Genomic DNA, 12222 nt, shown 5'->3' on the forward strand with positions numbered 1-12222 from the left:
GTGGTATGCCACTCACATTGTAGAGTAGCAGGTTGCAATTATTTTAGATGTGCACAGCAGCCACGCTTGGGCTGTAGATAAGGGAAGACAGGCCTTGGCTATTATATGAATAAATGCTGTATATCTGAAGGAAGCCTGGTTCCAGAGTTGCCTCCTGTGCTACTAGAGTTGTGGATTACTCAGCTCCTCATCTCTGACTCTGTGGGGTTTGCCTGTTTGCTACCACCACCATTAAATCAATTTGCCACCTGCAGTAAACCTTTGGAGCATAGAGAAGAGAAGGCAAAAATAGCCAACATAACAATTTGCTGCTGCGAGTTGAATGTCATGATGCAAAGCCAGCTACCGTGAGTAGGCGGATGGGAGTTGTGATCATTTACATGCAATTACTGTATAATGCTTTATCTTTAAGCAATGAGATAAGGTTACCTGGCTTTCAAATGAAACTTTTCTTGCTCTTCTTGGTACCAGGCACTTGTGCAGTGCAGAGGTGCTTGGAGCAATATATGGGCATGTAAAGATGCTACCCTAAATTGTGGTATTTCTCCTTGACTTGTTCAGTGACTACTCTTACATCCTCACTACCTTAAGATGAGCCCTTTGATCAATACTTCAGTCAGAGAAGGTATGTCAGGTGGCATGACTGAAGCTAAGCTATTCCTAAGAGATTCGCCTGTGCTGGATAGCACTTCAGTGAGATTTAGTACCTATTGCTTGCTGGATGCTGTAGTGAGTACTCAAATAATGCCTTGCAGCAATGGGTGTGTACATTTTGGTGTTTTGGATCCCTGCAAGCCCTGGGGGAAAGGGGGTTCCTAGCTGTTCAAACAAGCCTATTGGGTTGGTTACTCAGATGCAGCAGAGGCTAGATTTAATGATCTCACAGCCTGAGAAAGGGAGAAATATAGGGAGGAGAGGATACAGTGTTTTCTTGTTGCACTCAACTTCCTTTATTTGACTCTTTTTTAATAGAAAATGTGTTTCATTTGGGGATTTTTACTTTAACACATACCATCTCTGTGCCTGCTGCTTAATTTTTGCCTTGGAGTTGCTTGTAATGAGAGATGATTATTCACAGGTAACATGGGGCTGGGGAGCTCCGGAGAGTGGGCTCCTGCTTTGAGAGTCTGGAGATGGCTATCTGCTCCCTCCTCTGTGACTGACTTTCCATGTCCCTTCAGGCAGCACCGCTCTTCTTTTATTTCACAGTTTCCCTATTTCTCACTAGAGGAATATTTCTTCTCTTTGATACAGAAATGTGGTGACTAACAGGTAAACATAAAGTGCTACTCCAACACCAAGAATGGTTAATTTTGCAAGCAGCTCTGCAAAAATAGCTGACCCTGATGCTTTAATGCAGTGCAGGGAAATACAAAGACTGCTGTTCTGGTAGCTGTAGCGGGGAGTTTAGCTGTGACCAGAAAAGTGTTTGGAGTCCAAGAATCACCACCAAAAAAAACCCACTGAACTATTTTTATGTTTTCAGAACTTTTTATGGTGACATGTTTCTCTTCCTCAGGCAGTGTCAGCCCCTCTGTTCCTGAGGCTGCTAGCCAGCAGGAGGCTTTGGAACAACTCTTTACCCTTGCCACCTCACTAGCACAGTAAACTCTTAAATGTTGTTTCAGATGATACTAGCAGGACATTTTTCATACTTTTTTTAATACCAATTTTTCTCTTGCAAGCCTTTTATGTCAGTCATCTCTCCTTAAACTCACTTCTGCCAGGAAATCTCTGTCCCATAGCACTCTGATCTCTTGACTTGCAGTCTCTCTAGATTTTCCTGTATTTGAATTATTGGTGTACACGTCCTATTTGTCTCTGTTCAGTAGAAGCTCCTGGCACATGAGTTCTGTGTATTGTGGGAAACCTTGAGCACTGGCGGATGCTTAAAGACTGCTATTCTCTGTCTTTCTGTAGTTCCACCTGGATTACTTGCAGCACTTCCTTACCATAAAATCTAGCATGACCAGCTGACCAAAAAAAAACTTGGCATGATCTGAGCCTTGTTTGTAATTGCCATAGCCTCACTAGGGTCATGACACTGCTTGGAAATGGCTGCACTGGAAATGCTGGGGTTGTAATCCCAGGCATGGCATAGGAGCTCTGTCCATGTAGGGAAGTTCTTCAGTTTATATGTGTATAATGTTCTTCAGGTATACATGCACACAAGCACTTCCATATGGCTGCCTATGTTCTGGATGAGTAGCTTTTTTGATATTTAACCTCAGACCTTTCCTGAGCAACCTAAGCTTATAGCTTTCAATCTTTTCCAATACTTGAACCCTTAAAGCTTTCTCAAGAGGCATATTGAATTCTGTACAGGAAACTTAAATGAATGGAAGATTGGCTTGTTTTTTCATTGTTACTTTCATGAATGTCTTAGAAGTAGCATATGAACCATAGACTGAAAAGTTACTGATTTAAGCTCAACTGAAAAAAGATCACTCCTTTTTGTGTCTGCAGGTTGTGCTGGCTTAACTGTTCAGTTCATATTATAGCTTCTCTGGGGAAGAGGGAGAAAGAAAAGAAAGGAAACTGCTATGTAGACAAAGTCAGGTTGCTGAGATATCTGGGGGAATAATCTCTCTGAACCAAATCTGCTGTTATCCTTGTGCAGTGCCAGGGAAACTGCATGTATAAACAGAAGTATTATTTGTCTTACTGTCACTTTTGCCTTGCATAAAGAGGTGATAATGGTGATACTTTTCCACCCTGTCAGGTGACTTAATTAGAGCCAGTGCAGTGATTTAAAGTTTTAAAAATTAAGTATTGTTTGATACTTGAAAGCCACCTTTTCTAAAGCAGTGCCTAAAAGCCCCATGCAACCTCAGGCCACTACCGTGGTAAGCTCTAATGAAAAGACAGGGATATTCTGAGCAAAGTAGGCAAAGGAAGAGTGAAAATACAACATATGCAGGTAAAAGATGCGCAGCTGATGTTGAAGGAGCTGCTGAGTGATGCCTACAGAGTCTGTGATGGAGCTGGAGACTAAACAGAGATTTTTCTGCAGCATGTCCTGGAGAGTCCATGACCAAACTCATCTGTGTTAATGGTATTCCTCAATGGATTTTCTTCACGGGGGTTTGTAATCTTAGTTGTAGGTGTTATGTGTATGTGTTCCCCTTAGCATGTCTCTCTTTTGGAGCCAGATGAGGGAACCTTTGTCCAGGGGGATGGTGCTTTCGCCAGTCATTTCTGACTTATTCTAGATTTCTTGTAAACTTTTTTATCTTGTGATACAGGGTGAAAAAGAATAAGGATCCCTAACCATGTTTAGTCTGAGACTTCTTTCTAGTTGGAAGCTGGTTAAAGAGGTATGAAGAAGTGCATTTGAAAGTCATTGGAAAAGGAAAATTATGCTGTTCCATGGCCTTAGAAGTAGAGAATGAAAATGTTTGGTGCTGTCTTTGTTTTCTGCTGCTCACTCTACCTCCCCTTTGCAAAACACCAAAGTACATCTTCAGCCTATCTGGATTTGGTGACTTCATTTTGGCTAAATAGCATTGCCCCAGAGATACAAAGATATATGTCTTGGTGTTGATATTCATCATAAAATAAACCTGAGTGTAATTTCTAAGGCAGTAAATTCACTTCAGGAGCTTCTGCAGTTGTCATTAAGTGTTTCCGCTACAGGAGCTCAGACAGCTCTGGCAGCTGGGAGAGAAGGATGCTGTAAACTGGAGTGAGTGGGGAGAAATCCACAAGGAGTAAATATGCAGAAAATGTTTGGAGCATTTCAGACAAGCCAAGTTTTCCAGCTGTAGTGGGATGGCTAGGTTATCCTGGAGGACATCCCTAGGAGCTCAGATACAGCTGGGTTCTTTGTTATCCGTCTTGTCTCTGCATTTCCCATCTTTCTCCATCGGCACTGAAAACAATGGCAGAAAGCAAGAATTGGCCAGCTTGAAACCTGGAGGGGAAATGCTGGTCTGGCAGTCCAGGTTTTTCCTCCATCCCACAGCCAGATCCCAAACTTGGTGCAGCTTCCTGTACAGTCCATGCAGAAAGGATGGAAGTTAGGAAAATTATTCCCCCTGCCCTGTTCATGTAACAGAAACTGAGGAATGCTAGACTGTGATTTGCCCAGGATTACACAAGAAATCTTCAGTGAAACAGAGAGTTGGCTCTGTTTTTGGGGTCCCATTGGGTGTGTATGACCTTCTTCTCTAAAAGGAATCTCTCTTTTTTCTCTTAAGAGAAAGGGAAGAGAAAGCTGGGCTTGATCTCTGTTTTTGCTTTCCTAGAGGTTCTTTTTTCTTTTTCCTGTTCTTTACTTTCTTACAAAAAATGTAATTATTTGAGATTTCAGGAATGTCAGTCTTGCCTTCTCTAGTTTTGCTGAATGATTTTTTGCAGGACTAGAAAACTGGGGTGAGAGACAGCCTTCTCAGTACACAGGTCTGATTTCTTTCCAGAGTTGCTCATATTTAATTTTCTCCAAATAACCCTACAACATATTAACTGAGTTTTACGATAGCTAAGTCCAAGGACCAATGCATAATAAGATGTTTTCCCTAGTTCCTTGTTTCAATGGGCTAGTCTCCTTCCTCTCTTCTTTTTAGCTTTGAGTCTGTTACCCAACCTTTTAACTGGGGTAGGCCCAATAGGGAAGGAACAAAATACCAGACAAGGATGTTGCATGCTCTCAAAAGAACTTCAGTATGATAATGAGACTCTGCAGTTTATGCCTGTGAATAATCATCTGTCACAGCAAAGTTAGTGTGTGGCTGTGATCAGTCACCAGTGGATCTTTCTGGTCTCAGTAGCACTTATGGCAGATACTGTCCTTTGAAAAATGTGCTTTCTGTTCTCTGTTGAAATCTCTCAGTTCAAATCTTTGATATTCAGTCTCTTCTTTATCTCTTTTAGTCTCTTTTACTTTGTATAAAATATTGCTTCTCTTTATGCTGTGGCCAGTGTCGTGTTGCTGTTTCTGTTCATATAAAATGTTGCCAAGCCTAAATTTCCTGCAGAATTTGACAGTGCCAGGATACAGCCTGGCAGATGCGGTGATAAACAAGCAGCACTCTGGATGGAGCAGGAGTAACAGCAGCTATGCTACATCCTACTCTTGGGCCACAGGCCCCAAGATGTCAAGCATTAGGAGCAGTTGCCAGCCTCAGGAGAGAAAATCCCTTCTCTTCTCCAGCAGGCTCACGCACCCCTGTGCCTTGCTGCTTGCTTTGGTGCTGCAGGTGGGTCATCCTGTCAGTCTGTTCCCTGGCCCTGTGAGGGTGATGAGGAGGACGGTACAGGGAACCCAACTGCCTTGATGGCAAAAGGACCTCAGGTGATGTTGTCCTTGGACAAGCTGGCTCTCCGTGGAGGCTCACCAAACAGTTTTGTGTGTGGATGCTGCTCTCTCTGATGTAACAGCTGAAGGAGGCTCGGGGTGTTGGTCTCTGCGTTGATCTCTGTGCACTGTCTTTGCCCCTCTACCTGCTGCGAGTGCAGCTGTTTCCTGTGCCTGTCTTCTGGCTCTGATTTTAATTATCCCCAGTTACTGTGATGCCAGAAGTACTGAGCGATCTCCATGACACAGAAGGTCAGACTGGTCAAAAGTTGGCGTGTAAAGTCCAATTACTGTCTTAACAAATCTTCCTTCTACTTACTTGTCTGATGTTGAACTTTTTTTTTTTAACAGATTCATAACAAAATCCTTAATCAGCTGGTCTTTGCACAAAAGTTTTGCCATTAACGATATACAACAGCTCAGATTGAGGCTCCACTTTATTACAGGCCTTCTATCAAGAAAGACCAACATCTGGTTTTCCTGTCTTCAAGGAAGTCCAGATTTTTCTAGATTTTAAATAACACTGAAAATGAACCCTCTTTAAAATAAATGTTCTTCATGCAGTAAAGAAGCAGCAAGACAGAGCAGAAAGACTTTATTTTCCTTTGCAGGGCAACTTTAAGGTCAGCACTTAAACTCTTCAACTCCTTGAATTTTTAAACTGCTTTCTTAGGTAAGTTGACTACCATTCATTTGGGGGGGGGGAGACCCTAACCAGAATGTCCTTTCCTTCCCCCACCAGGTCTGTCAAAGGAATTACTGAATACTTGATCCTGCTATTTGAGATGGGCTCCGTGGGGCACCAAGAAGTAATCTCAGCCATTGCTGTGGCACCTACAGCAAAGCAGCTACATTCGTCCATTACGAGAGACGGGGAAACCTGAAACCTGCTCATCTCTGAAATGAAAAGCAACTATTAAATGAAGCACCCATTTGTTAAAATACTTGCCTGTGACTTACAGCCCCAGCTCCTGCTCTGAGAATTGCAATAGTGTTTTAAGGTGATGCCAGACCCTCTGCACTTCCGTCTCGATACAAGCAGAAGTGGAGACCCAAACGGAGACACTTGGCTATGCTGTTTCCTTTCATTGGCGATCGGCGCAGCATGTTTGAGTGTGGTGAGAACGGTGTGTGGGATGTGCTGGGTCCAGCTGGGCGCTGCCCAACTCATTGCACTGCTGGGGGCGGTCTGCAACGGCCTGAGGCCACAGGGCCCCCTGGGCCATGGGCTGAAGTTTGTGTAGTGAACTGGGAGGAGGTTCAGGGGGAAATACGGCTTTCTTTGAAAAGTAACGCTGCATGGAAGAGTTGCTTTTAAGAAAATGTTTGTTTTGGTGTGGGAGGAGGAAGGGGAAGCCAAACTCAGATCTAGGAAGAAAATCACTGCCCTTCTTCCTGCAGATAGAAAAAAGAGTGAAGATCTGCACACCTAATTTTTAAATCACCTGAAGAACTGTTTCTTTTTAAACACTCGGTGAACAATCTCCTACCTGCCCCCTTTTGGAGCAGTTGCGGTGCTGAGAGGCGGGTGCTGTGCAAGGCCGATTCCTCAGCACCCTGCAAGCGCCTCGCGGGCCGCAGGTGAGCACAGGGGCTGGGCTTCTACAGCACCTGGGGCTTCAATTCTTGTTCAAGGTAGGGCAGGAGAGCACTAAAGCATACGCTACCGCATGACTGGAGCACAAAGCAACGCTGTCCCAGGCCTGGCTCCGACTGCCCATCGCTCATGTGGGGCCGGGGAGCTGGCAGGGACGAGGGAAAAGGAAGGTGAGCAGCCCAGTATTGAAAACGCCGAACGGCGGCGGGGCGAGGGGTGCCGACAACGGCTTTCTCAACCCCCGCGGGGCCCCGCCGCCGCGCGAAGGGCACCGCAGGCCGCCTCGGGGCCGCTCCCCCGCGCGGCGCGGCGCGGCGCGGCGGCCGTTGGCCCCTCGCGCGCGGCGCGGCGCGGCGGCCGTTGGCCCCTCGCGCGGGCGGAGGCGGGAAGAGCCGGTGGGAAGGTGCGTCCTGGCCGCGCACGAGAGGGGAGAGGCGGGCGCTGGCCGCCCGCTCGGCTCCTCCCCGGGCCCCGGGTGCGAGCGGGAGGATCCCAGCCCCCTCCCTCGCGGCGGAGGGGGCAGAGAGCGAGCACACGGAGGAGGAGGAGGAGGAGGAGGAGGAGGAGGAGGAGGAGGAGGAGGAGGAGGGTCGGCTGCAGCGCCTTCCCCCTTCCCCGCCTCCCTCCCCGCCGAGCGCAGCGCCCCGAGCATGGAGCCTGCCTGAGACACTCCGCGGGCTCCGGCAGCTGCTGCTGCGGCACAACATGGAGGCGGCGGCGCCGCTGCTGCTGCTGCTGCTGCGGCTCTTGGCTGCCTCGGTGCTTCGGCGCGAGTCGGGCTCGGTCGGGGGTAAGTTCCCTGGGCGCCGGGCGTCGCGGGGCCCGCGGCGGTGGGGTCGGCGGGGAGGAGAGCGCCTCTGCCGCTTTTGTTGTCGGACTTCGCCAAACTTCCCCCTGAAGTCTGCCGGGGGGCGGCGGCGGGGTGCAGGGGCCGCGCAGGCGGGAGGGCAGAGCCGCGGCGGCGCGGGGGTGGGCGCTGGAGCCCCCTGCGGGGCAGGGCTCGCGGGCCAGGCTCCCGTGGGGGGAAGACGCGCACATGGACGGGACGGGACGGGGCGGGACGAGCAGGGTCTCACGGTGTGTGTGGGGAAGGACAGGAGGGTGGGCGCGTCCCTCCTGCCCCCGAACTCTTCCTTCTCCTCGCTCCCTTTTTTGCAAGAGGGGCACGTGCGGGGGGGGGGGGGGGCAGGAGGAGACGAGGTCTCCCCTCCCCCTCTCCTTGGGGGCACGTCCTGGCTGCGAGGCCGGGTGTAAAGCTGTTTCCCCCTGGGGACCGAGTCGGCGGTGGCTCTGGTAAACGCGTACGGTTGCAAAAGAGAGACAAAAGTTGCTCCCCCCCCCCCCCCCCCCCCCCCGCCCCCCAGCGCCGTGCTTCCGCGGTCTCAGACACGGATTTCTCCGGGGTTTGGAGGCGCTGGTGTCGGGTGTCACTCGCAGGCGGAATCAAACTCTTGGCAAGGCTGGGAGAAGGGGGTGGGGGAGGGGAGTGCCCCCCCATCTCCGCGGTGGGGCCGGAGCGGAGGGGTGGGGGGCACGCAGCTGCCTGCGTTGGCTCGTGGAGGTAGCGCTGCGCGGGGCGGCCCGGCTCGGCGCGCGCCCGGCCCGCGGCGAGCCCCGCCGGGCGCTCCCGGCGCTCGGCTTCCCCGTTCCGGCGGGACGCGCGGCCTTGGTAACCAGCGCTTCGTGCCGGGCACGAGGGCGTGGGGCTTTGGCCGTGCCGAGCCTGCGGCGCCAGGGCTGCTCTGGGCTTTCTCTTCGCAGTACTCTGCAACAGTGTTTTGAAATGCGTTAATCCTTTAAAAGTATAAATAAACGAAGGCAGGGTCCTGCCCTCAGCATCCGCGGAGAAAGGTCTGGGGTTCATTTCTTTCCTTTCTCAGTGCGTGCTACTTCAGTCTTGAATTTGTACCGCTGAAGATGAGGACCAAGAGCTGCACATGTGAAACTTCTGGGCTATTGCTGCTGCATCTGATCTGCTGAATACATCACCTAAGTGCTTAGCAAACTGAAACCTAATTGTTGCAATTTCCTAGGTAGTTTAGAAAACTCAGCAGTGCAGCCAAGGCTGGCAGAACATCACCTCAGGCCCCTTTTTGTTAGGCCACCCACCTTTTCAAACCATCTGTAATTATCAGAACTGTCATTTACAGCAAGAGAACTGAGTGATTTCTGCCAGCATCATCGTTCATTATTTTTAGTTGGGTTTCTTAGCAGGTGTGTATTAAGCATTGCTTATTCTATCATAGTTGTATGAAAAGATGCTCTTTGCATCTGAGAATGCACCGTCTCCATAGAAGTTGCCTCAACCTTTTAAAAGTGTTTCAGAAAGCATTAGGTATGATTTGTTTCTTTCTGAGTGCTTGTTTGTGTTTCTACTTGACTAAATTGAACTATGCAGTTTTAGGAAAAACAATCAATTTGTAGGAGTCCTAAATGGAGAGAGAAGAAGCTGACAGAATAACTTGCCTTTGCTTGCTGATGTAATGGATGGTTATAAAAAGGAATATTTAGAAAAAGGAAAACTTTACTTTTGGAACTCTCGGGGAAATAATGTAATTCAATTCACATTAAAACTAAGATGCAAGTTGTAACTTAGTTTGGTTTGTATTTACTTTAGTTTAGGGACAGCGGTTCTTTTAATATAGTATATCTTGTATTGATAGTCACCTTTTGCTCAAATCTGCAGGGGAAAAAAATGCACTGTCTTTTAGTAATTAGCTGAATAGTCTTGGTTATAAATCTTAATGAATTGCTTTTGTTCTGACTACTTAGTAAGAAGGTATGTGATTCTTTGTTAGGTTAATCTGGATGGTGCTTTTAAGGAGAGCTCACCTGTCCTTTTAGGATGAGTATGAATGTTCTATGAAAGGCGCGCTCTTGCTTTCAGTTAAGTAGTCTTTTTTTTTCCTACTGATAGTATATGCTATATTGTATTCTGTAATATGTCCAAAAAGTGTAATGTGTACTGTATTTCCACCTTTCAGGCATTTTGTTCATAAAACTGTAATTCTTGCAAGTCCAAAGAATTACAACTTGTTTTGTATTTGTATGAGACAGACTAGTCCTAAGAGGTTTGTGCTTTAAGCTTCCATTCCTGAAGACCCTGACTCTGTAAAAAGCTATGCAGGTGCCTGACTTTAAGGGACCCTTTATCTCTTAGAAGTATTTTAATGTACTTGTCTTACAAATATGTAAATATAGCTCTCCAATATTGAGGATGGGCTGGAACTTCTTTAATATTAAAACTTCAGCTATATTTAGCGTAATATGCTGAATTCTGAATACTTTGAAATAATTTTGCTGTGGAGCAAAATCCTTGCTCTATACGTGGAGGTGTCAGGAGTGGGTTTATTTACATGCCTTAACATAAGGTTAAACCTGGTTAAGTTACCTAGAGATAATGGGCTTGACTCTTCTTTCACTGAGATGAGACAAAATGGTTGTTGCATTTGGTGCATCCTTGAGGAGAGGAATCTCTTGGCTGTGTTAAGTACTCAGGAACAGGACAGTTGTGGCAAGGACATGTTGTCTGAAAATATTTTTAAATTCTGAACATTTATTATTGTGTAGCAGGTGTTTTGTGTGGCTCCTAAAACCTAGAAGTAGTTGAAATCATTCTTGTTTGTAATTGCTTGCTTAAATTCACAAAAAAAATATTAGCTGTTATTTGTGGTATATTAGAATGTTTCCCCAAATTATGAAACTGTATCTTAGTTTTCTATAGTGAGATGATTCTTTGCCAGATACTGAGACCTGAAACATAAATAAACGGCAACGGAGAAGAACAATGGGATCATTACAAAGATTTAAAACTATTGATGCAGCATTAAATAAAAGTTATATTTGAGCACAACTTCAGAATGGCTTTTCGTTTGTAATGTTTTTCCTGTGGTAACCTAAAGCCAATGAAACATTACATTCTATGTTTAAATGTAGAATGCAGAAAGATAGGATACATGCTTATTTTAGGAAAGGGGAATGTGTTATCTAGGAGTCCTCATCTGAATTTCAGTGCGGTTTCAATCTGTCTATCATAGATTTAGGGATCTGTTTTCCTAGTAACTACTACTAGCATGATGTGAGGGTCTGTCACAAATTATGGTCCTAAATCCTCTGAATTAGTGAGGAAATACTGAAAACTTACTATACTAAAAAGTTTAGGTTGATATTTTAAAAGCACTGAATTTTCTTTCTCCAAATAAAGGATAATGGCTTTAACTGTCCTCTAGGAATGATGTGTGAATTCATTTGTTCTGGATGCTTTAAAATGACTCATATCGTAGATGTGTACACGGTACATAAATCAGTATGACACACGAAGTCAGCACTTCAGAAGAGTGTGAATATATTTCATCAATAGCCTGGTATAAATTACAATGTTGCCTCTTGCTATTTTGAACCATTTTCTTCCTTAGCTGCTTTAGCTTTTAACTTAGGAATTTGTTACTTGTTCATAATGTAGTAGTTAGTAAAATAAATCTTGATTTTGTTCCAACTGTAAACTATTCAAGTAACAAGACTGAGAATGCGTTCTCCAAGCCAAGGTAACTTTGTAATAAACACAGAGAATTGTTTCTGAGAACATAGTATTACTTCTTGTACCATTCTGGTAGTAAAACAACAAGTAATATTTTACACACCACTCTTGGATGTTTATGTATACTTAGTTGACTTACAAAACAGTCTCAGAAGAGGGTCTAATATAACTGTACTTCTCATTAAAACTTAGCCAGTAACAGAGAGTCAAGAGTAGTTGTTCTCTTTTTGTTAAAGCAGAACTAAAAGAGGTCTCATTATTTATGAAATAGCTAGCTTTAATGACAACAGTTTAGTCTGTTTCAAGTTAGATCAGTACTTTGTGTGCACATACAGTATTATTTGAAAGTGACTTGTAATCATAAAGTTGAGAATGTTGACTAAGTTTTAAATTCATTGTTAGAAAGAAGCCTCCACATGTTAGATAACTTTTTACTTTTCATTCTAGGAAATCTTCCAAATTTCTCTCTTTAACCCAATAGCTATTAAACATTCAAAACATTTGGCTTATGCAAATTCAGAATTTCTCATGGGAGTTGATATGACTGAAAACACTTGAGGGAAATAGAGTTGTCATTTTGTGGTCAAGATCTCTGCGAAGAACTCAAATAGATATCAACCTTGATTTGAAGAATGGCAGTAGAATAAATATTCTCCCTGTTTGTAGCACAGGCCAGAAATAATGCAATTCTGTTATGCACAATGAAATTATCATTTTATTTAGAAATCTGAGGCAGGTAGAGTGTTTTTCTTTTAAAGTTGGAAACTTTATATTACTTTCCAACAGAATGTG

General features: G+C 45.3%; 1 protein-coding gene across 1 annotated transcript in view; it reads left to right on the plus strand.

Moving 5' to 3' along the window:
• The first annotated feature begins 7536 nt into the window (after positions 1-7536).
• Positions 7537-12222, plus strand: part of LRP5 (LDL receptor related protein 5) — a 175748-nt gene continuing 171062 nt past the window's right edge. The window contains 1 exon segment of the mRNA XM_062575962.1: positions 7537-7683. Coding sequence (XP_062431946.1) covers positions 7599-7683 — 85 coding nt within the window. The 5' untranslated portion in view covers positions 7537-7598.

This window comes from Rhea pennata, chromosome 5 (genome assembly GCF_028389875.1).
Source record: "Rhea pennata isolate bPtePen1 chromosome 5, bPtePen1.pri, whole genome shotgun sequence".
Taxonomy (NCBI): Eukaryota; Metazoa; Chordata; class Aves; order Rheiformes; family Rheidae; genus Rhea; species Rhea pennata.